Source organism: Dama dama, chromosome 14 (genome assembly GCF_033118175.1).
Source record: "Dama dama isolate Ldn47 chromosome 14, ASM3311817v1, whole genome shotgun sequence".
Classification (NCBI taxonomy): domain Eukaryota; kingdom Metazoa; phylum Chordata; class Mammalia; order Artiodactyla; family Cervidae; genus Dama; species Dama dama.
In genome coordinates this window covers 4060600-4082549 of record NC_083694.1, presented here as the reverse complement: position 1 = coordinate 4082549, position 21950 = coordinate 4060600, and the positions used below count along the sequence as shown (strand labels likewise).

General features: G+C 47.0%; 1 protein-coding gene across 1 annotated transcript; it reads right to left on the bottom strand.

The window, feature by feature from the left end:
* Positions 1-13729: 13729 nt before the first annotated feature.
* On the bottom strand, positions 13730-21628 carry IL19 (interleukin 19). Its single transcript, XM_061161185.1, has 6 exons — positions 21490-21628; positions 18249-18395; positions 18043-18108; positions 15636-15788; positions 15458-15526; positions 13730-13840 (listed from the first exon to the last, which is right to left on the bottom strand). Exons 2-6 carry the CDS (start codon positions 18390-18392, stop codon positions 13730-13732), a joined length of 543 nt encoding a protein of 180 aa, XP_061017168.1. The 5' UTR covers positions 18393-18395; positions 21490-21628.
* Positions 21629-21950: the final 322 nt, after the last annotated feature.

The following is a 21950-nucleotide window of genomic DNA, read 5'->3' as shown; positions in this document are numbered from 1 at the left end:
AAGATAAGCTGGTTGGAGGGTAGAAGCAAAATTAGTTATGTTAAGGAGTTGGGACTTTATCCAAAAGCACGGTGTTACAAGGGCTTTCAGCAAGGAGCAATACAATTCGAGACACTAGAAAATCGATTTCAGGGAGGTAAAACTGGAGACAGGGAATGTAGCCATTGAAGTACTCCCAGAGAGATTTCTTCACCCAGCAGCAGCAGCAGAGAGAGATGTGGATGGACTTGAGAGAATTTAAATACATTTAAAAAAAATATTTGGAGGCTGATTAAATGTGTAGTTTAGGGCAAGGGGGAGTCAAGGATAGTAAAAATCATGCTAGACTGAACCATATGCAATTTCCATCTGTGTACGTCAAGATGGTCTGATTTTATAAATGAACTTATCTATGAAACCAAAACAGACTCACAGAACAGACTTGGTTGTCAAGGGGGAAGAGGGAATATACTGAGTCGCTTTGCTGTATACCAGAAACCAGCACAAAATTGTGAATCAACTATACAGCAATAAAAAATTAAAAATAAAAAAAGACTGGTCTGATATGTGCCTTGTCATATGATTCGATCAAATAATTATTATTATAATGATAATTGTATATAGAGTATCCTAAGCCTAGTACCTGGGCTGACGTATTAAATGCTCTAGACATTATAATCATAATATATAATATGCATTATGTATAAACTAATACATGTAAACTCATTCTCATGTAATTCTCATAAAATTCCACTAAGAAATATAAGGTTTTTGAGGGTAAGAATTTTGTCTGCCTTATCTAATGCTGTATTACAAATGCCTAGAATAGGGCCTAGTTCATAGTAAGCATTTAATAAATGTGTGTTGAATAAATTATTATCTTTTTGAGGAAGATCTTATAACCCAACTTTCTGATGAAGAAACTTAAGCTTAGAAGTTAACTGGTTTTCCCAAGTTCCCCCAGCCAGTGAATGGCAGGACTTGGTCAAAAAGCAGCATCTTTTTCTGCTGTTATTACTGATGTGAAGATACTAAGGCCCAGGGAGTCAACATGGAGATGAAGGAGACAGTTGGTGGCAGGATGGAGACATTGACCTAATTGGCATTTATTGTCCTTTGCATTAAATTGTGTGTTCTTAGGGACAAGGGGCCCAGGAAAAGTGGTGGGGATAGGATCCCCAGTTCCACCTCTGGCCCCAGGTACAAGGGGGAGACCTGACAACGTGTTCAGTTGAAAGAACAGACCCCCATCTTATCTGTCTGAGACCAAGTCACAAAAACAGAATTTTTCTTACTCTAGCACTCCCCATCTTCCCTCCCAGGATTTCTGAATCACTGGGATAATTCTATTCTATCATAGGCAATGCCAGCTGCTTCAGGACCCATTTCATAGGCAATAAACAGGATGGGTGTTGTTACTGAGCTTGTGAGGCAAGCAAGGAACTGTTGCAACTCACTCTCAAGTTCTGAAATCAGAAGGTTTTCAAACTTCCCAATATAATGAAATTCACTTTTTCCTGGAGCGTTCATTTTTAATCATACCATTCTAAGAATATGTTGATTCAGTACTGCAAATAATTGCTGGAAATAATTGCAAATTATTCCCACACCTTCTGGAACATGACCTACTCAAGTTGTAACAAAAATTACTACAAAGTTGGACAAAAGTGAAATAGGGTTTTATTGTCTCTTCCCTTTGCAAGCTGACCCCTGCCTGCTGATATAATCCTAGAAACTTTAGAGAAGACAGTGGCCTGCAATGCAAGCACTTCATCATTTAATTTGGGGGGAACCCAGGGGGACCCCACCACAATATCACTCTTAGAGTATTCGAGCTAGAAGTGACTTCAAGTGCATCTAGTCCAATTCCTTCATTCCACAAATGGAGAAACTATGGTTCAGAGTGATTAAGTAAGTAACTTGCCCAAGGTCAGTTAGCTGGTAAAAGATTTAAGCATTGGAATGAATCAAGTATTCTTTCCAATAAATGACACTTTTTAACCCATTATGAACAATAGGTAGCATCCCTTGAAAACGACAGAAGCTTTCCTATCACAATTCTGGCAAAAGAAATAAATTTTCTATGGAAAGAATGTAGAGGGTGTTGATTGGACTAAATGGGATTGAAAACCAGGAGACCTAGTTCTAACACTTACTTTCTCACCAACTTTCAGGGTGACCTTGGATGACCCAAGACCAGCCCTTACATTTCAGGCATTCACTGATTCATCAATAAAATGGAGAATAAAACCTACCTTGCCTGTCTGGCTCATTTATTTGCCAGGAAGGATTTTAATATATCCATAGTTATGCAAATCATAAAAAACAAGAATAGATTTTGATTACTCTTTGTGTATAATAGAATAGATTTTAAATTATTCTTTTCATAAACATGTACTAACTAAATGACTTCAATCTGCAAGACACTGCTGAATGCTGTGAATATTACTGATGCCTCAGTAGGTCTCATGCCCTTGGCTGCTTTATGGCCTCTTTGCAGGGACAGGGCACGTGCTCACAGAACACAGAAAAAAATCAACACTTTCTGCTGGGAAAGATAAAAGGTGGGAGGAGAAGGGGACGACAGAGAATGAGATGGTTGGATGGCCTCACCGACTCAATGGACGTGAGTTTGGGTAAACTCCAGAAGTTGGTGATGGACAGGGAGGCCTGGTGTTCTGCAGTCCATGGGGCTGCAAAGAGTCAGACACGACTGAGCGACTGAACTGAACTGAACTGAGTGAGTAGAGGGTAGGAACTGAGGAAAACAGAGGAGAGAGGCTCACACAGAGGAAGGTTTGAGCAGACCCTTTAAATGGAGGAGGACTCTGGAGAGAGGTAAGGAGGAGGAATAGAGTCCAGCAAGGGACATCCAGCACAGAGATGACTGGGATGGCAGAGCTCACAAGGTGTTAGAAGACAGGCGGATGAACTAGCAGTGGCAGATCAAACTAGAAATACGGCTGCATCAATATGGAGCACAAACATCACGCCAAGGATATCAATTTGGACTGTAAGTCTAGAAACTGAAGTTCTAGCTATAGCCTCAGCCTCATCCCACTGTGTGGTCTCGGGGAAATCACTTCCCTTCTCTGAGCATGTTTCCTCATCTGTGAGTTGTGCAGAAATAAATGATTTCTTAAGTCTCTTTCAGATGGGCCTTTTGATTCTGTAATTTGTTTTTGCCCCGAGGCAAGAGGGCGCCATAAAGAGTCTTAGAGTGAGAGACACGGTCATAGCTCTGCACTAACCAGGAGATTTTCAAGGGCCCTGGCATGCAGAGCACATTGTCAGGGCTCAGCTGGAATGGATGGGGATGATGTGACTTTGGCAGAGAAACGGGGGGTGCATTTCATGAGTGCATCACGCTAACTTTCAGAAACAGAGTTTCAGAGACAGAGGAGAGAAAGAATTATTTCTTTTGAAATAAACTCGGCTTCTTAACCAAGCCATTTTTGGGCAGGAAACAATTTTCTAAAAAACCAAAAAAGGAAACCCAGCGACTCCTTTTCTCCCATGGCAAGTCCTGAGTTGACAGTTTAGGGTTTTCCCTGTGTGTGGTGACATCACACTTGCTGGCATCTGGGCTTCCTGCCCGATGTATCACCTTGCAGGGAAACACGTAGCAGTCAGGGCTCTGCTGGAGGAAGACTCAGCTCCCCGGGTGGGCAGGTGGACGCCTTTCCCATTCTCCGGCCTGCGGCAGAGAAGCTTCGCCCCGCCTGCGCCTGCGGCCTCGGCGGCCTCCCTGCTGGGTGGGGGTGGGCGGAGTTGCTGGGACTCCCTGCGAAGCTGCCTTGTCAGTTCCCGGTCCTCAAAGCAGACAGCGTGAGTGACGTCATTTCCCTTTCCTGCTTTTTTCCATCCTGTCTGTCTAACCAGCCCGACTTGCTGCCAGCCTTTCTCCTGACATTTCCTCTGACGTATCTGGGTCCCCCAAAGTTGGCTAACTCCTCCCCCTCCTGTCTATAAAGTGGGAGCCACTGGGAAAACCCTCTCCTAGACACCCAGTCTGGGAACAAAAATCCAGACAGGAGCTTGAATTAAGTTTCCTCACCTAGGCGGTGGACTTGCCTGGTGGCTCAGACGCGGGAGACCCAGGTTCGATCCCTGGGTGGGGAAGATCCTTTGGAGAAGGAAATGGCAACCCACTCCAGTACTCTTGCCTGGAAAGTCCCATGGGAGGAATCTGGTAGGCCATAGTCCATAGGGTCACAAAGAGTCGGACACGACTGAGAGACTTCACTTCCTCACCTAGGTGAATCCCATGGATGGAGGAGCCTGGTAGGCTACAGTCCAAGGGGTCGCAAAAGAGTCGGACACTACTGAGCGACTTCACTTTCACTTTCATTCACCCAAGAGAATAAGGATGTCCTCAATTCTTTTCCTTTTAATTCCCAAAACAAATTGCAATTCTCCTTGTGTGGACACTGAGCTGGATGACCCATGAATACCAGCAGGAACTGGCTTAATCTCTTGGGACCTCTCCGGGAACCTCAGGGCAGGGTGAGCGGAAGAGATGCTGTAATACAGGAGTTCCTAATCTGGCAGAAGGAGACTGGGAAAAAGCCACATCTTATCTTTTCACTAACCTCTAGTCAAAATTTAACTTCTTTTTTTTTTTAATTTCAGAGGATAGGAAACAAATACTACAGTGGTATTATTAGCAGTGCCTATAACCTTGTTGCTGATAGAAATCACAGATATTCTGTGTCCCATTATGGTTTTAGATGTCTCAACACGCATCACTACTTAGAAATGTCAATAATTTGTAGGCCCACTGCTAGATCTTGTTAATGCATTATAGAGAAGCACATTTATTATATAATACCAGTTGTCATTTCCATATTTTGATAGGGCTGTATATTAATAAAATTGATTTCCTTTGCAATCTTATATACTTTATTTTACGCATTTAGAAACATTATTCAAAGCCATAGGCTTTGCTGGTGTGCCAAAGGGGCCCATGGCACGCAAAAGGTTAAGAGTCTTTGTTCTAATGGCAGATGCAAAGGCCTGTGGGTATAGTAACCATAGTTTCCCAATTGTGACAGGCAGTTTGAGAAGAATGAGGCTGTTATAAGGATGATGGGAATGTTTGTTATCAGGATGTTCCTGGAACAATTCCAGGTCTGTGTTCATCACAGGCATAGGGAGAAGGGAGTGTCAGGATGACTTCTAAGGGCTACTAAGAAATGTATCAGGGAAGGTTACTTGGAGAAAGTTCAGTTTGAGTGACGATTTGAAGAACTAATTTTATGAGCTTTGAGGGTGGAGAGACAGAGGCAGAAGCAGAAGGACCCTTGTTCCTTACAGCAGGAAAAGCTGCAACAAAATTCCTGAAACCAGAGAGCACTTTGGTGCCTGGAGGACGGTGCTTCTGTGGGTGTTGGGTAAGGCAAGGCGGTAGGTTTTGAAAAAGGTTGAAAAGAGTCAAAATGCAATGAACTGTGAACAACATTCTGAGGATGTTGCACTCAGACTTTTCATTTCTAAAGAATCAGTGACTGTTTTCTTTTGGTAAGCTGCTCAGGATCTAGATATCATCACACACATCCCAGGAACTCAACAAAATTGCTTATTGATTTCTTTCCTTAACTAAATTCAAAGCACTTTTTCATGCACTGTTTCCCTGCAAAGAGACTGAGCTCTCTGATGCCAACTACTCTCACAAAAGACTTCACTTCTAGCCATCTGGATGTAATCCCACTACTCCAGGGTGACCACTGAGGGACATCATCTGCACCCGGTCTCAGGGGTATCTCATCAAGACTTCAGCTGTTCTTCTTGGGTTAGGTGTATGGGGTGTTTTAGAGGCAGTGAGGAGGTGAGGGAGAGGAGGCTCTTTCTCCCCACTCACAGGGCTACTGGATCACATTGCTCCCAAGAAAGCTGGGGTTCAGGTTAGCATGATATCCAAAGGGCCTAGAAGTGCAGGGGGAGTCACTGAACTTCAGGCTTCAGGATATAAAGACAGTAAAACAACAATTGGGCAAAATCGAAACCCAAGCCAGGGAGACCAGAGAGAGACAGGGACATTGGAGGATAAGAGAAAACCAGAGATGTTCTAAAACCCAAAGGGCAAAGCAATAGGCTTCCTCCAAGAATCGAAGAAGGAGCTGCCTAGACATCTGGAGTTGCCTTTGCTGCATGCCTTTGAATTCATTCATTCAAAAACTAAATATTTACTGAGTGCAGCCATTCACAAAATAGCTATCCCTGAGGAACTTAATCTAGAGAGGGATGGATGCCAAGATATTTGTCATGTCAAGAACTCGAAAATCACTCTGGGTCCCAGGAACACAAATAGGGGTGAGGGGTAGGAGTGAAGAAGGAGCAGGAAGAAGACTATTTCTGCCCTGGCGGTGGGACTGTGGTTCTCGGGAAGTTAAGTCTAGGCTGGGCTAGAGGAGGAAAGCAACAGGATGTGCCTACAGGCTCTTCTGTTGTTTGTTTATGGCACTCACTGCGTGCCAGGCACTACACATTTCATGAAATATTAACTCATTTGATCTTTGAAGTGAAGTGAAGTGAAAGTCGCTCAGTCATGTTTGACTCTTTATGACCCCATGGACTATAGAGTCCATGGAATTCTCCAGGCCAGACTACTGGAGTGGGTAGCCTTTCCCTTCTGCACGGGACCTTTCCAACCCAGGGATCGAACCCAGGTCTCCTACATGGCAGGCGGATACTTTATCAGCTGAGCCACAAGGGAAGCCCAAGAATACTGGAGTGGGTAGCCTATCCCTTCTCCAGGAGATCTTCCCAATCCAGGGATCAAACCAGGGTTTCCTGCATTGTAGGTGGATTCTTTACCAACTGAGCTATCAGAGAAGTTGATCTTTAGGCAACCCTTAGCATAAGGATGAGAGTTCTCTTTATTTTCCAAATAAGGAAACTGAGGCACAGAGTCTTCTTTGAGTATCTAGGAAAGTGGCCAGAGGGAGACATCCATACCAAAGCTGTGCTGAGATAAACTTATCTCCTGCTATGAAAGCTGGATTTTGAAACCTCTCCTGGTCCCAGGGCCTGAACCAAGCCTGAAGGCCACACAGAAGAGGTCTCTTTCACAATATTCAGTCCTGGCTGACACTGGTTCCATGGGAGAGACCTGAGACTGGGCTAAGTTTCCATAACAGAGCTGCAAGTGTACAGACTAGCTCTAGAGCTCATAACAACTTTTTAAGAATATGCGTGCATGCTAAGTCTCTTCAATTGTGTATGATCCGTTGCAACTCTATGAACTATAGCCCGCCAGACTCCTCTGTCCATGGTGTTCTCCAGGCGAGAATACTGGAGTTGGTTTCCATGTCCTCCTCTAGGGGATCATCCCTTCCCAGGGACTGAACCCATGTCTTTTAAGTCTCCTGCATTGGCAGGCAGGTTCTTCATCACCAGTGGTACCTGGGAAGCCCTTTTAAGAATATATCCTCCTCCAAACTCCTTGAGAGTCCCTTAGATAGTAGGGAGATCCAACCATTCCATCCTAAAGGAAATCAGTCCTGAATATTCATTGGAAGGACTGATACTGAAGCTGAAACTCCAATACTTTGGTCACCTGATGCAAAGAACTGACCCATTGGAAAAGACCCTGATGCTAGGAAAGATTGAAGGCAACAGAGGATAAGATGGTTGGATGGCATCACTGACTCAATGGAAATGAGTTTGAGTAAGCTCCGGGAGTTGCTGATGGACAGGGAGGCCTGGCATGCTGTCCATGGGGTCACAAAGAGTCGGACACGACTGAGCAACTGAACTGAACTGAACTGAAACTCCTTGGCCAAACGTGACATGCTGACCCCTGAGTCTACCTCCAGGAATGATCGGTTGGCTTCTGCCACTGAGCAGGGGCATTTGTACACAGCTGCAGAGGACGTCAGGTGATTTGGATGCACCCGGGATTGTGTTAGGCATGAACAAGGTTGGGGAGAGTCAAGGCAAGAGTTTCACACTGGGATGAGTCTGTGTCAGAGAAAGGATATGGGCAGGAGAGGCTGCAGGGGGTGGTCTGAGTAGCAGGAGAATTGGGAAGGCTACCTGGCTTGGCTGGCCACATAAAACTTCAAGCATCTGTATGGGGGCCCAGCTGAGAGCTGGGTCTGGGAAATACAGACCCAGAAGACAGCACAGCTGGCCTGGGCCAGTGCTTTTTGCCTTGTCATATTTGCTAGTTTGAAAAAAAAAACGACATGTAAGAAGAAAGATTTCCCAAGACAATGGTGTTTCATGGGAAATAAGATTTAAAAAGTTAAAATGCCTAAATAGTAACAACCATCATTTTAGTGAGCACCGACTACACAGCTACTATAAATGGTATCTTGAATCCTTATTACAATCCACACACGAGGAAAGGTAGGCACAGGTTAAGTAAATTGTTCAAGGTCACACGACAAGTGGCAGGACCAGGATTTCACATGAAAGCCAATCCTCTTATCCATTTGGACAAAAAAGTGTAAAAGTCATTCAGTCATGTCTGACTCTTTGTGACTGCATGTTCTGCAGTCCTACAGACTTCTCTGATCCATGGAATTCTCCAGACAAGAATATTGGAGTAGGTAGCCATTCCCTTCTCCAGGGGATCTTCCCAATCTAGGGAATGAACCCAGGTCTCCCGCATTGCACGCAGATTCTTTACCACCTGAGCCACCAGGGAAGCCCAAGAATACTGGAGTGGGTAGCCCATCCTTTCTCCAGCGGATCAGAGCCGACCCAGGAATGGAACCAGGGTCTCCTGAATTTCAAGCAAATTCTTTACCAGCTGAACTTCCTAGCAAATTCATTGTTCAAAAGACAGCTGCCCTGAGCGTGTGTGGCTGTCAGCAATCCACCCTGGAGGTTGAAAGGAGGCTAGAGTGTCCTCCAGGAGGAGACCAGACTCAGCAGTGCCAGGAACATCGTGTGACACCTTCAGAAGTCGGCCTCTGCTTCTTCCCTCTCTGTTGGTCCATAAATATGTGTGTAACTTCACAGCTTGTTGCTGGCAAGTCCAGGCCCCTTTTTATGCAGCTGGGTTTAAAGATCTGTGTTGCTGGCAGCCAGTGTAGCAACTGGGGCTCTGGGTTAGATAGCTTGGTCCAAACAAAGTGAACTTCCCCAGCAGCAAGGGGAGAGAGCACTGGATCCAGGAAGATCAGACCTGGGTTCACTTTCTGGACCTGCCATCCTTCAGCCATGTGACCTCAGGCAAGTCCTCCCACCTCCCTGAGTCTCAGATGCCTCTGCTGGTCACAAGGGAATGAGACCTACGACCTCCTCCGATCCTCTGAGCTTTAGTGTGTTAGTCGCTCAGTCGTGTCCGACTCTTTGTGACCCTATGGACTGTAGCCTTCCAGGCTCTTCCATGGAATTCTCCAGGCAAGAATACTGGAGTGGGTTGCCATTTCCTTCTCCAGACTCTCTTCCCCACCCAGGGATCGAACCTAGGTATCCCACATTGCAGGGAGAGTCTTTACCATCTGAGCCACAAGGAAGTGAGGCCATATACATAAAGTACCACAGGGTCCTGCCACAGGCTATGGGTTCCCTCCCCTTGCACCTGAGCTGTGGAAGGTGAGCCCCAGATTTCTCAAGGGTGCCTCCTAGGAGCTAATCAAGGACTCAGAGGGCATGGTTTGGGAGAGAATTGTATACTTGGTTCCTTAGCAAGCATTTATTAAGCCCCAGCTGTGTGCTTAATAAATAATAACACCAACAAAAAATAATAACACCAAGGAACAAAAGCACAACTCTGTGCCATGCCCCCTGTGGACTGACTACACAAGAGCCAGGACACATTCTTCAAGTCTGGAAGGAGAGCAAGGACAGACAGGCAAGCGAGAGTCAAAGTGAAGTAAGCAGGTGGGAGATATGGGGGCGGGGGACACTTCTCCTTTAATAGTTCTTCCTCTCTCTCCCTCTCTGACTCCATCTCCTCCTCTGCTTTTACATCCATTGATAAAACAATGTTTCTTTCCTGTAGGTACAGCTCCTTATGCCAATAAAGCTCCTCTTCCGTTGTCCACCATGCGTGAAAGGTGGGGTAGAACACCTGCGTTGGGTATTGTTAAAAGATAAACTGATGCACATTAAAAAATTGTTTTTACCAGTTTATCTGAACAAAAGTCTCTTGGAATCAGCAGCGCCAGACCGCAAGTGGTTAGGAGCTCTCAGTGGTCAGGAGCCAGCTGGGAAGGACCTAAGCAGAGAAGGTGCAGAAGCCAAGAAAGAAGCTGTTCGGCTGCAGCGTAACGTCTAGTTGGCTCTCAGTGACTAGTCCTCAGAGTTTTTATTTCATAACCTTGAGGCATTTGCAGGCTTAGATTTTGGTTTGCTCATACAGACCCCTCCCCCCCCACGCACCCAAGGGCATCACAGCCACCTCACTCTAAGGGTCTCCTTGTTTAATTAACTTAACAAACCCCAGTTCCATAACTAACTGTGTGACCCTTTTTGTGTTGTTGAACCTCAATAAGCTTCAGGCCTCATCATCTGTGTAATTGGGTTGTTAATAATCTTTCCTGTAGAGGATTATCATGCGATGTAAAGGAGAAAAAGGAAGTATTTTCACCTGGCACGTAATAAGTGCTCAACACCTGGACACTGTTGTTGACTGTAAAGCTCACCCTGGAACCAGGCTGAGGGGACTGGAAGCCTGGCTCTGCCGCTTATGATCTGTATGACATCAGGTGTTTCCTGACCTCTATGTCCAGGTTCTTCCCCATGGTTCAATGATCTGTATGGTCAACATTCAAAGAGGGGGCCTTTTTCATTTTATTTCACTCTCATTTCTATAGGACTACCTTAAAAATTAAAATGAAATATATATTCATAATATGTTACATTATGTATATTACTTAGATGACTGCTTGGCTTACAAAAGCACTAAAGGAGTGTTTGCCATTATTTTTGTGTTAATTCATCTAGATCACGTATTCATGAAATGTGAATGTAACACTAAGTGCCAGGCAGTGAACAAACCTATCCTCATGGAGCTTACATTTGAGTAGAGAAACAGATATGATAAAGTAGGATGCTGGGGAAGCCAGGAAAGGGTATAAGATGTGCTAAAGGTGGAAATGGGAGAGTTTATGCTTAAATAGGATACCTTTTGAGTAAAGGCCTGAAGAAGGGGGAGGTGCAAGCCATGCAGGTGTCTGTGGGAAACACACCCGGGGCAGTCAGAAGATAAGACACGCTCTCATGAAGCTGGCCTTGCCATCATCCAGTCAGCTCAGGATGGACATCCAGCCAGGCCACCTTGAGAAGGCTGAGTCCTCTGTAAACACTGCTTCTTCTTAATAGCCTGTTAATCCCATCCCAGCATAACATTGGAGGTTTCTTCTAATCCTATCTCGGCTTGTGTGTGTGTGCACGCAAAGCACAAAGGCCCTAAGTGAGGACAAGCCTGATGTGTTTTAGGAACATGACGCAGGCGAGCGTGGTCAAGGGGTACTGAGCCTGGGCAAGAAGTGGGGGCATGGTACGAGGAGACCGTTGGGAAGGCAGTGTGTGCAGGTATGAGGGCTTCTTAGGCCATCATAAAGCTCTGGCTTTCACATGACAGCACAGGGGTCAGTATCCACACTGCAGACAACTGAGGGTCAAAGCAATGTGGGGACCTGTCCTAGGCGAATCACAGCAGACTTGGAGCCAGACTGTGATTCCTGACTCGGCGCTCTTTACACGACACGTGCGGCTTCCCACTCTGCAGGGCTGCGGGGCCCTCATCTCCCTCGTAACTCACAGCCACACTTGGAGACCGGTGTTACTATCTCCATTTTACCCACGAGGACACTGAGACTTAGAGACACTAAGTAATTTGCTCAGAGTCACACGGGATTGGAGCCAGGACTGGCTGACTTCAAACACTAAAGCCTATTCTATGAACTCTCTTTCCCAGGTAGGAATAAAGAAAGGTTGCTTCAGCCAGCCAGCCAGTTACATTACAGGTGCAGGACCCAGGATGGTACACGTAAAGCACTGATTTCAGCATCCAGCACACGGCAGCTGCTCAGTAAGTATCGGCTCTTACTGTCAGTAGCCATCTGAGGCCTGTCCACTGGAAGTTGGTGCCCATTTCCGCCAGAACCCCTCTACCCAGAATTCCTCTTGCCTTGGGCTACAGTCATTCAGTTTTGTCACCATGACAACCATCCCTTTGTTAGAAATACCTTCTCTCCAACTCCACATACATACCCGTGGGGGATGAATTTAGGGCCTGAAAAGATATATCTAGGTTGGGAGCAATAAGAAAGAATTGACGGAGAGACAAGACAGACACGTAGGCGGCTTTGGGCAGGAAAAGAGCTCTCTGCAGGAGGCACCCGCTCTTGTCACTAACCTTACACCAGGCCCCCATGCTCTGCTCACCTCTGGCCCTGGCATGCTTTGCACATCTTTTGATCACAGAGTACTCTGCCTAACTTGTTTCTTTCCATAGATCAAAGAAATAGAAGTAAAGAATAAGTAATTAACACATCACCAGATCTCCTCCCCAGCTTCCCCTTCACTGATCTTTTGAACAAACGGTGTGAACAAGATAACATCTAAAGAAATAAGAAAGGTCAGACAGAGTCGACAAGCCTGCACACAGTGGGGGATGGTGACGACTCTGACCCCCCCTCCCCAGCCCCCACCCCCCCACCCCCGGCACCGGCCCATCTCGATGATTAACTGAGGTTATTTCCCTGTTTCCCTTTAAAAGCTTTTACGGCTGAGCAGAATCTTCAGAGGTGGTTTTTTGGGGGAGGCAGAGACCCACCCTGTCCCCAGATTGCTGGCATTCTGAATAAAAGGCAACTTTCCTTTACATCAACATTTGTGAGTACTGATTTTGAAAGCCATGAGCATTGGGACCCCATTCAATAACAGAGAGACAGAGAGAAAAGACAGAAACACAGAGAAAGAGAGATCAGAAATGGAGAGATGGCAAGGAGTCATGATTAGAGCCCTGTGTCCACCCTCTCGATCCTCAAGTGGAGCACAGGTGCTGGGTGGAGCCCAGTGTGAAACCCTCCCCTGTACTCACTCCTCACTCACTCTGAGTAAATTCTTACCCCTTTCTAGGCCTCAGTCTTCCCATCTGTTTTTGTTCTTCAAGGCCCATTTCATTTCTTTTTTTAAAATTTATTTATTTGTTTTTGGCAGCACTGCATGTCTTGTATTTTGTTCCCCAACCAAGGACTGAACCCAGGCCCTTCATAGTGAGAATTCAGAGCCCTCACCACTAGACCACCAGGGAATTCCCCAAAGGCCCCTTTCATTTCTCATAGTCTCCATTCACGGTCCCTGACTGGCCTTCCTAAAACAGAAAACACTTCCACTAATTGGTAAAGAACAGAATTTATTCGGAAAAATCAGTCAGTACAATATGCACCACAGGATATCACTTAGCTCACATCACAGACATGGGATAAGAAACTTCACAATAAATTAGGGAAGCCCACCCTCTCCCTCCAGGATGGCCCCACAGGACCTCACAACAGACATATTTTGTTACAAATATAAAAACAGCAGACTGCTTGGATACCTTCAGGTGAGATCAGACAAGCTGGGCCCAGCCAGTGAGATTTTAGCCACAAGGTGAGGTGTGCTCAAACCCAGAATTTCCCCTTACAACACCTCAGCGCAGAGAAGAGAATCCCAAACAAGTAGGAAGACTCCCTCAAAAAGACCCTCATTTGCATAAAACAGGGCCTCCCCCATCTCCCTCCCCTTCAAAGTTGGCTGTCCCCCACCAGAAGCCTCTCAGGGGCTGTTCATCCCCCCCAGATCAGGTTCCTTGTCTTGAGGCAGCGGAAGTTCCTCGATGATGCTTGTCAATCCAGGCTAGAAAGACGTCCAGCTCTCCCAGAGCCTTAATGGCAGCAGATCGGACCTCCAGCTGAAACCGTGCAAATCGTCATCACACCCTGCCTTTCTGAGCTGTACCATAGTTTTCAGTCACTTGCCCCATGTTCTGGTCCCCATGAGGTTTGCTTTTTATGCAACCATTATCTCTGCAGGGCCTACAGACCCCAAATTATTTTCCTAACAGATGACCTAAATTGTTTTCTACAAACACACAGTTACATCATGTCAGCAACTTATAAACAAAATAAGAAGTGCTTCATTCTTTGCCCTCTGTTTTTCTTTTTCCATATTTCACAGAAAAAAAACAAACAGACAAACTTGCTTTTCTGGAAGCTCTGCTTACTTTCCTGTTCTCATCAGCGCGGGCTACTGCTGCCACTCTCCCTGAAAGCCGCAGTCCCTGAGGGGCCCAGCAGTGAGAAGGGGGAACAGCGTTGGACGTTGCAGCCCCTAAGGAGGTGTCCTGCCCAAAATCACGCAGCCGACTGGTAGCAGAGTTAGACTGGAAGCCAAGTCTCCTGACTTATTCCAGCTCTACCTCAGCAGAGTGGAGGAGATGGTAAGACACAAAAGTATGTCCTGTGGAGCCAGATGGCATGGGATCAAGCCCTACCTCCATCACTTGGTTGTGGTATAAAGTTAAATTACATAACCTGTTTGTGTCTTGGTTTTCTAATTTATTAAATATAGACAATGGCTTGTAGCATTGTGGTAAGGAATAAGTGCTGCTAATACCTTTACTGCACTTAATACCTGGTTCACAGGAAGAACCATATGAATTTCAGCCATCGTGATATTACTCTGTGGAGCCTCTCCACCAAGAAGAAGAGCTCTGAACAGACCCTGCAGCTCCTTGTTATTCAAAGCAATTGGCTCAGTCCGGGAATGTGGGTGAACCACAGCATCTCAGACCTCATTCCAGATCTACCAGCCAGAATCTGCACTTCAACAGAATCTCTAAATGACGCAGGTAAGAAACATGCTAACTCTACCTCTACGTGAGGCGCGTATACAACATCCACACCTACATGAGAAGCGCTGTTCATCACCGCACAGGACGCTGATGACAGTTCCTAGACACAGTGATGCAAAAACACGCTACCAAGTACACGTTTCATGTATAACAGCTTACAGCTCACTGGGGCTCTTTGCTCCCTCTGCATTGTGCGCGCTTGCTAAGTCACTTAGTCGTGTCCGACTCTGTGTGGCCCCATGGACTGCAGCCTGCCAGGCTCCTCTGTCCTTGGGATTCTCCAGGCAAGAATACTGGAGTGGGTTGCCATGCCCGACCCAGGGATCGAACCCACATATCTTACATCTAACCTGCATTGGCGGGCAGGTTCTTTACCACTAGCGCCACCTGGGAAGCCTCCCTCTGCCTCAGCCCCATCTTAAATGGTGTGTGCTTTCCCTCAGATCTGAACATAGTTCTGATATGTGAAAAGAAAATGGTGGAGGCATAATGGGGAAGGAGAGCCCAGGAAATTAACAAATGAGGTAAGACCAACACACTCTTTGCAGACACAGAAATGGGCAGACCGGCCATCAATACTGTCGGGTAAATGGATGAATTTGAGCAGGGAGGAGGCTGCTCATTCAGGCTGCTACATCGAATCTCCACCTTCCCTGTCCTCTCCCCTTCCCTTACCTGATCATAGTTGTCATGGATGATTCTGGTTGCATTGGTTGCTTCCTGTCTGCAGTGACACAGCTTCTGCTGAGATAAAATGGAGATAGCATCCATCAGAACCATTTCAGAAGGCCACATAGGGCCAGCGTGTCCTGGGCTCCATGGGGCAGACAGCAAGCAAATGCTGGTGACTCACACATTGTTGTAGAGTCTTCTGCATGTAAAGGAAAGAGTTGGCAAGACTGCTGATTTTTCTCATGATTTGGGGGCTCAGCTCCTGATGGTCCTTGAACACTCTGTCCACATAAAATGCCAGCAGGTTCTTGGTCACGCAGCATACATCTAAGGGCTACAGACACAAATTAAGGATAGCTCCGGAGGACCTCTCCTCTTATTATCCTAGAGACAAAAGCAGCCTGCTTGGGTTGGGGCAACAAGGAGTGAAATAACTAAAAGCCATTTTTTTACATTTGTACTGGTCTCAGAGTGTCCTCTTATGACACCAAAGCTGCTTATGACAGTCACCAAGAAGAGATTGCAGTTCTTACCCTCTTTTCACATGGCCAGGAGATATATTCACAAGGGGTGGAGCCCAGCTATAGGCTAGAATTCTCTCTGCAGCATCCCTGACATATCACTAACTTCTGCCTAACTGCTTCCAGGGATCAGACACCTCCCTTTTGAAAGGACCGATGTCTGAGCAGCTTTCTTGAAAAGCACTTCCTTACATTGTGCTAAAGTCTGCGTCTCTGTAACATCCCCTAGCCACTAACAGGTGTTTACTCAGTGACTGCTGCATGGCAGGCTTGTGCTAGGCACATATTCTTTTCAGTATGATGACTGCTCTTCTCTCCTCCAGTCTGTTCTTTTTAAACTTCAGGGATCACTTGGTTGGACTGGAGATATGCAAAAATGGAAACTGACAGCTGCAGAAATGCATGCATCTGGGCAGGTCCTCCTCAGAAAAGCTCCTGACTTCCTTGGGCATGGCTCAGGGCAACTGGCCAGCCAGAGTTTCCTTCTTGCAGTTTGCACTCCACCCTAAGAGCCAGTGTAGGAGATTTATAGGTCAGTCTGAGAAGAGAAGGGTCTATAGCAATGGTGCATCTATATCTTCATTAGCATTAAAGCAGCAAAGCCTCCTTGGTCCGACAGGTAGCTTTTCCTGGATGGAAACTGAACTTGCAACACAAAACCTCTCCTCGTCCTCTGTTCCTTCTAATTCCTTTCACCAAAAGGGTAAAAAGTTGTAACCTTTGTCTCATCAAAGAGGGAGAGGGGAAGAGAATAAATATGACAATGACCTGTATACTCACCGACCACTTGCCATCAACTTGAGAGGACAAAGAAACAAGGGCATGAGATTTAAGAGTCTATTTCTGACAACCACTACTAACTAGACATTCTTTCTCCCAAGATGCCAATTTGGTCATTTGAAAATGATGGTTTCAAAATAGATGGCCTTTGGGTCCCTTCCAGCTATAAAATTCTGTAAGTCTCCTATACCATTGACTAGAATAGAATTTAGGAAGTGGCTCCTTGTGTTTACCATAAATAAATCAGGAGCCTAATGCTGCCTAGAAGAATGATCTTGTGCCTTATACTCCGTCACATAAATAACCGAAAGAACTGGGTTTCTCTAAATGCTACCATGGACTGGAGAAGCTCACTTTTAAAGGTACTTCTCATTGGCCCTTTCTGTGAAGTGAATCATCACCTCATAAGTCAACTGTTTTCTAACGCAAGGACTCTCAGCACCTCTAGTCTGGCAATTAGACATTCCCTCCCTGCCTTCTGGCCTCAAGCTGTCTATCGTAAAGAACATCACCAGGCTGTCTTTCTAAAAGACTTTGTGGTCACCCGCTCTAGTTCGAAAACCTGCAGGAACTTCCTGTGGCCTGTATTATAAGGCCACGGCTCAAAATTCTCTGGCTGTCCAGGGGTTAGGACTCCACGCTGCTTCTGCTGGTGACACAGGTTCCCCAGCTGGGTAACCGAGATCCCGCAAGCCGCGCGGTACGACCAAAAATAAATAAAGCTGAGGCTCAGCCTGACTTTCAAGTTTGCCTCTTTTTTTTTTTTTTTCTGTCGGGCCACTTGGCTTGAGGGATCCTAGTTCCCTGACCAGGGATTAAACCCACGCCCTCAGCAGTGAGAGCAGAGTCCTGCTTACTGGACCACCAGGGACTTCACCCCGGCCGCCTCTCTGTCCCCTGGCACGTATTTCCATTGACCTTACACACCTATTCTCCCCAAACCCTTCCTTTCTTTTAGCCACTAACCCCAAGCCTCTTCAGCTTTTGAGACACTGTTCATTGTCTCAGCTTCCCCACCAAACCTCCCAAAGTCACTCTAAGCCATAGAAGTCCTGCCCCATCCGGGCATGTGACACCTTAATCCCTGTTGGGGTGGACACCCTCCCTGGGGTTCAAGTTCCCTGAGATACCAGCACAGCCTCGCACATCAGCTGACACGTGGGGGGTCGGCGGAGCCTCAGAGTCCGGGGAGGTCAGCGAAGAGGCGCGCAGGGCGCGGATTCCCGCTCAGCCCCGGGCCGCTCCCCACAAAACGCAGAAGAGGAGCGAGCAGACAGAGGCCGGTACCTGAGTGCCGTGCAGGGTCTCCGACGGGGACAGGATGGTGACGTTTTGGAAGGTGTCCTTAGCCTGCTGCGGAGGGAAACACGACAGACACAAGCCGTGAGGACCTCACATCCTCCAGAGACACCGAGGTGACGAGCAGGAACTGGCTGTCACGCTAAGGTAAAGTGAGGCACGCTCCCACGCCTTCACCCCAAACCCGCACTCACAATGGCTGTTTTGATTCCTCGGAAGCTCTCCTCCACACGGTGCAAGTTCATGGAAATGAGGCATCTCCTGAGGCCCCGGGCGTGCGCTGAGCACAGGAAGAGCCCGGCACCCAGGAGGCAGAGGGAGACGCAGGGCGCCTTCATGTCCTGCAGGGAGGGCTGACGTGAGCTTCCGGCCAGGAGACCCCGACTGGGTCCGCTTCGGACCTCGCGAGGCCGGCCCGAGGGCAGCCCAGAAAGCAGGACTCAGGACCCCAGCCTGCGGACCTCGGGGCATGTGTCTCCTTCTCCGGTTTCTTTGAATCAGTTGAGTTAGCCCGCCCCCCCAGCCCCCCACCTCGCTGCGCCCGCTCCACCCCCGTAAAGCCTGATCCGCAGCGCTCTCCCAACTTTCAAGGAGTGAACTTGTGTGTAAATCATTCACATGACTCAACACGGCTCGTTTTCAGCAGGGGTGAGAAGCATTTTTTTTTAACAAATATAAAAAAAAAATTAAATAGGAAAAACAGGGTTGGTAATATGCCCTAGAAATTAGGCAACAGATCTGAAAAAACCATAAAACACATTTCACTTTTTTATGTTTGCCCTCGAAATAGCAGACATCTTTTATTATATCCCCACTAAGTTACATCCCCACTTTGTAACTGCTTAAAATCATTCCTTTGATGCCAACTGTGAAGATGTCACCAGCTGAAGAAGATGGGAAAGGGAGGTATGGGGCATCTAATAACCCATTAGCCGCAGTATCGAGGGGGACCCACAGATGGCAAGGTGGGGCTTCCCCTCCATCACCCACGAGCCAGGAGGTGCAGGGGCGCGCTGGCAGGGCCAGACCCAGATCCCTGCCACCCCCGCCCCCTGCCCCGTTCTCACACCCCCGCCTGCTTCTGTCTTTGGTCTCCTTTTATTGAAACACTTTCAGTGGTGTCATGTAATATATCTTGAGAAAAGTGCTCAAAGCCTGATTGTACAGCCTGTTGAGTTATCCTCCTCTGACTTTTCCCAGCACCAGCACACATTTCACAAACAGAGCCAAGCGTTAAAAAGAAGTCAGAGGGCAACACATGTGCATGGACTAGCCTCTGCCCGGCGTCGTCCAGGGTACAAACTGAGCACTCGGTTCCAGCCACGCGTGTGCTATGTAAGCGCAGTGGGCGCCACAGTGGACGAGAGGGGGGCCGCAAGCGTAGGAAGCCAGCTGGGGGCTGTGGACTCCCCCACTTCTAACCACGCCTGTGGGAGAGCGTGAGCTGTTCCCCCTCTTTCCCAACCCTGGGTCATCCTCCGGAGTCCCAGGCTCTTCTCCAGAAGCTGAGAAGTGGTAACTCCTGCTTAAAAAACCGTGTTCCCTCACCTCTCCTTAACTCAGAGCATTCCCAGCAAGGGACAGGTGTACGCCGAGACCTCAATGGAGAGCAGGCATTATGCTAAAGAGCTTGATTTCTCTTCTTGCAACCCGTTTCTAGCAAAACAAGGAAATAGACCCCATTGACAGGGGAGGCAACAGAATCCCCCAGAGCTCTCTCCCCTCAAAAGACAACTGGGGTGCTTCTGGGGAGTCAAGTGACTAAAGGGGGCACAGTTTTTCTGCTGACAACTCTCAGAAGCAGTGGGGTGTTGCCTGCTCACCCCCACTGGGAGCCTCAGAGGAGAAAGATGTCCCTCAGGTGATTCCAGCCATTTCGTCTGATTTCAGGCAATAGTAGTAGCTAATATTTATCATGCCTCCCTCGTGCCTCGGGCCCCATGCCAAGTATTTTCCATAGTTACCTCATGCTCTCAGCCAGCCTCTGAGGGTGGTTCTCTTTCCATCCCCTTTTTACCTGAGAGGGAGCTGACTCTTAGCAAGGTGGAGAAACCTGGCCAAGGTACGTGGCCACTGAGCGGAACCAAGACGAGAGGGCAGGCGGCCCGCTCCCCTCACCCCTGCACCACCCCACCCACAGCACCACCCCCTAGATCTCAGCAGGAGACCCAGCAGGCCCCCTTGCAGCAGACAAACAGGAGCAAACTTCTGCCAGGTCCCACCGAGCCAGTGATCCTTTTTATATTTAAAAATATACTTAATAACTGCAAATGATTAAAAATATATATACTGTAAAGTTCCTAGAAGTTTTTAGAATTAAAACAAATTCATAGTAAATGCTAGATTCTTTGCCTTGACCCTCCTACACTGCTCTGTGTGTGTGTGTTGCTCAGTCGTGTCCAACTTTTTGTGACCCCGTGGACTGTAGCTCACTAGGCTCCTCTGTCCGTGGAATTCTCCAGGCAAAAATCCTGGAGTGGGTTGCCATTACCTTCTGCAGGGGATCTTCCTAACCCGGGGATCGAACCCAGGGATCCCACATTGCAGGCAGATTCTTTGCCATCTAAGCCACCAGGGGAGCCCCCTACACTGTTGATGGGAATGTAAATAGGTGCAGCAGCTATGGAAAACAGCATGGAGGTTCCTCAATAAACTAAACAAGGAGTTGCCATATGATCCAGCAATCCTACTCCTAGGCATATATCCAGACAAAAATATAATTAAAAAATATACATGCACCCCTTTATTCACACCAGCGCTAGTCACAATAGCCAAGACATGGAAACAACATAAATGTTCATTGACAAAATGAATGGATGTATACAATGGAATATCACTCGGCCACAAAAAATAATGAAATAATGCCATTTGCAGCATCATGGATGGACCTAGAGATTATTGTACTAAGCGAAGTAAGTCAGAAAGAGAAAGACAAATGATGTACTTCTATGTGGAATCTAAAATATGACACAGATAAACATATATATGGAAGAGAAACAGACTCACCGATATGCAGAGCAGACTTGTGGTTGACAAGGGGGAGGGAGGTCGGGGAGGGAAGGACTGAGAGTTTGGGATTAGCAGACACAAATTATTGTATATAGAACAGATAAGCAACGGGGTCCTTCTGTGTCACAGAGGGAACGATAGTCAATATCCTGTGATAAACCGTCACGGAAAAGAATATGAAAAGTATATATATATATACACGTAACTGAATCACTCCGCTGCACAGCATAAGTTAACACAACATTGTAAATCAATACACTTCAATAAAACTTCAATAAGATCATCATGTTTCTGAAAACAAAATAGATCCCTCCCTCTTCCCTTTCTTCCTTCCTCCTTTCCCACTCTGGCTCTCTACTTATTGAGAAGAAAGGACTAGAAAGTTCAGCCGGAACACCCCTCCCCATTCTACAAAACGCCCAGCACCTGGAATTCCGTAGGCCACTCACAGCGACTGCAGGTCACCTCTCTGCAGCTGTGAAGGAAGAGGGCTGGGATGGTGATGAGCAAAGCCTCAGGACGGACGCCACGAGCCTCGCCTCACAGGGTGCTCAAGGGCCACCCCTACGCCTTCTCTCTGCACTCCTTGCCACTTGGAAAGGGCTGGTCACTTTTATGCAGGTGAACACAAGGAAATGCTGTCAGGGTTTACTGGGTGGGTCCATCTGGGGGGAGATCGTCTTTCCCCACCTTTCCTCAGCATCTTATTTCCTGAATTGTTTTCTTTTTCTTTTCAGATACAGCTGATTAATCATTATTAAGAAATGCGTCTTTCTTCTTAGTCTTGACAGGCAGCTTCTAGGAAAAATGAGCTCCCCAACTCTATGCAAATGAGATTTTCTTGCAATTCTGTGTCCATACAGAAAAATCCAAGTTAGATCACTTTC

Bases quoted from the DNA above. Each gene is read 5' to 3' on its own strand.
- IL19 (XM_061161185.1), bottom strand. From the start codon at position 18,392: ATGAAGGCGCCCTGCGTCTCCCTCTGCCTCCTGGGTGCCGGGCTCTTC. The intron at 15,789-18,042 runs GTACCGGCCTCT...TTGTGTCTGTAG, and splicing joins AGACCCTGCACGGCACTCAG to CCCTTAGATGTATGCTGCGT. The intron at 13,841-15,457 runs GTAAGGGAAGGG...GCACGGTTTCAG, and splicing joins TCCATGACAACTATGATCAG to CTGGAGGTCCGATCTGCTGC.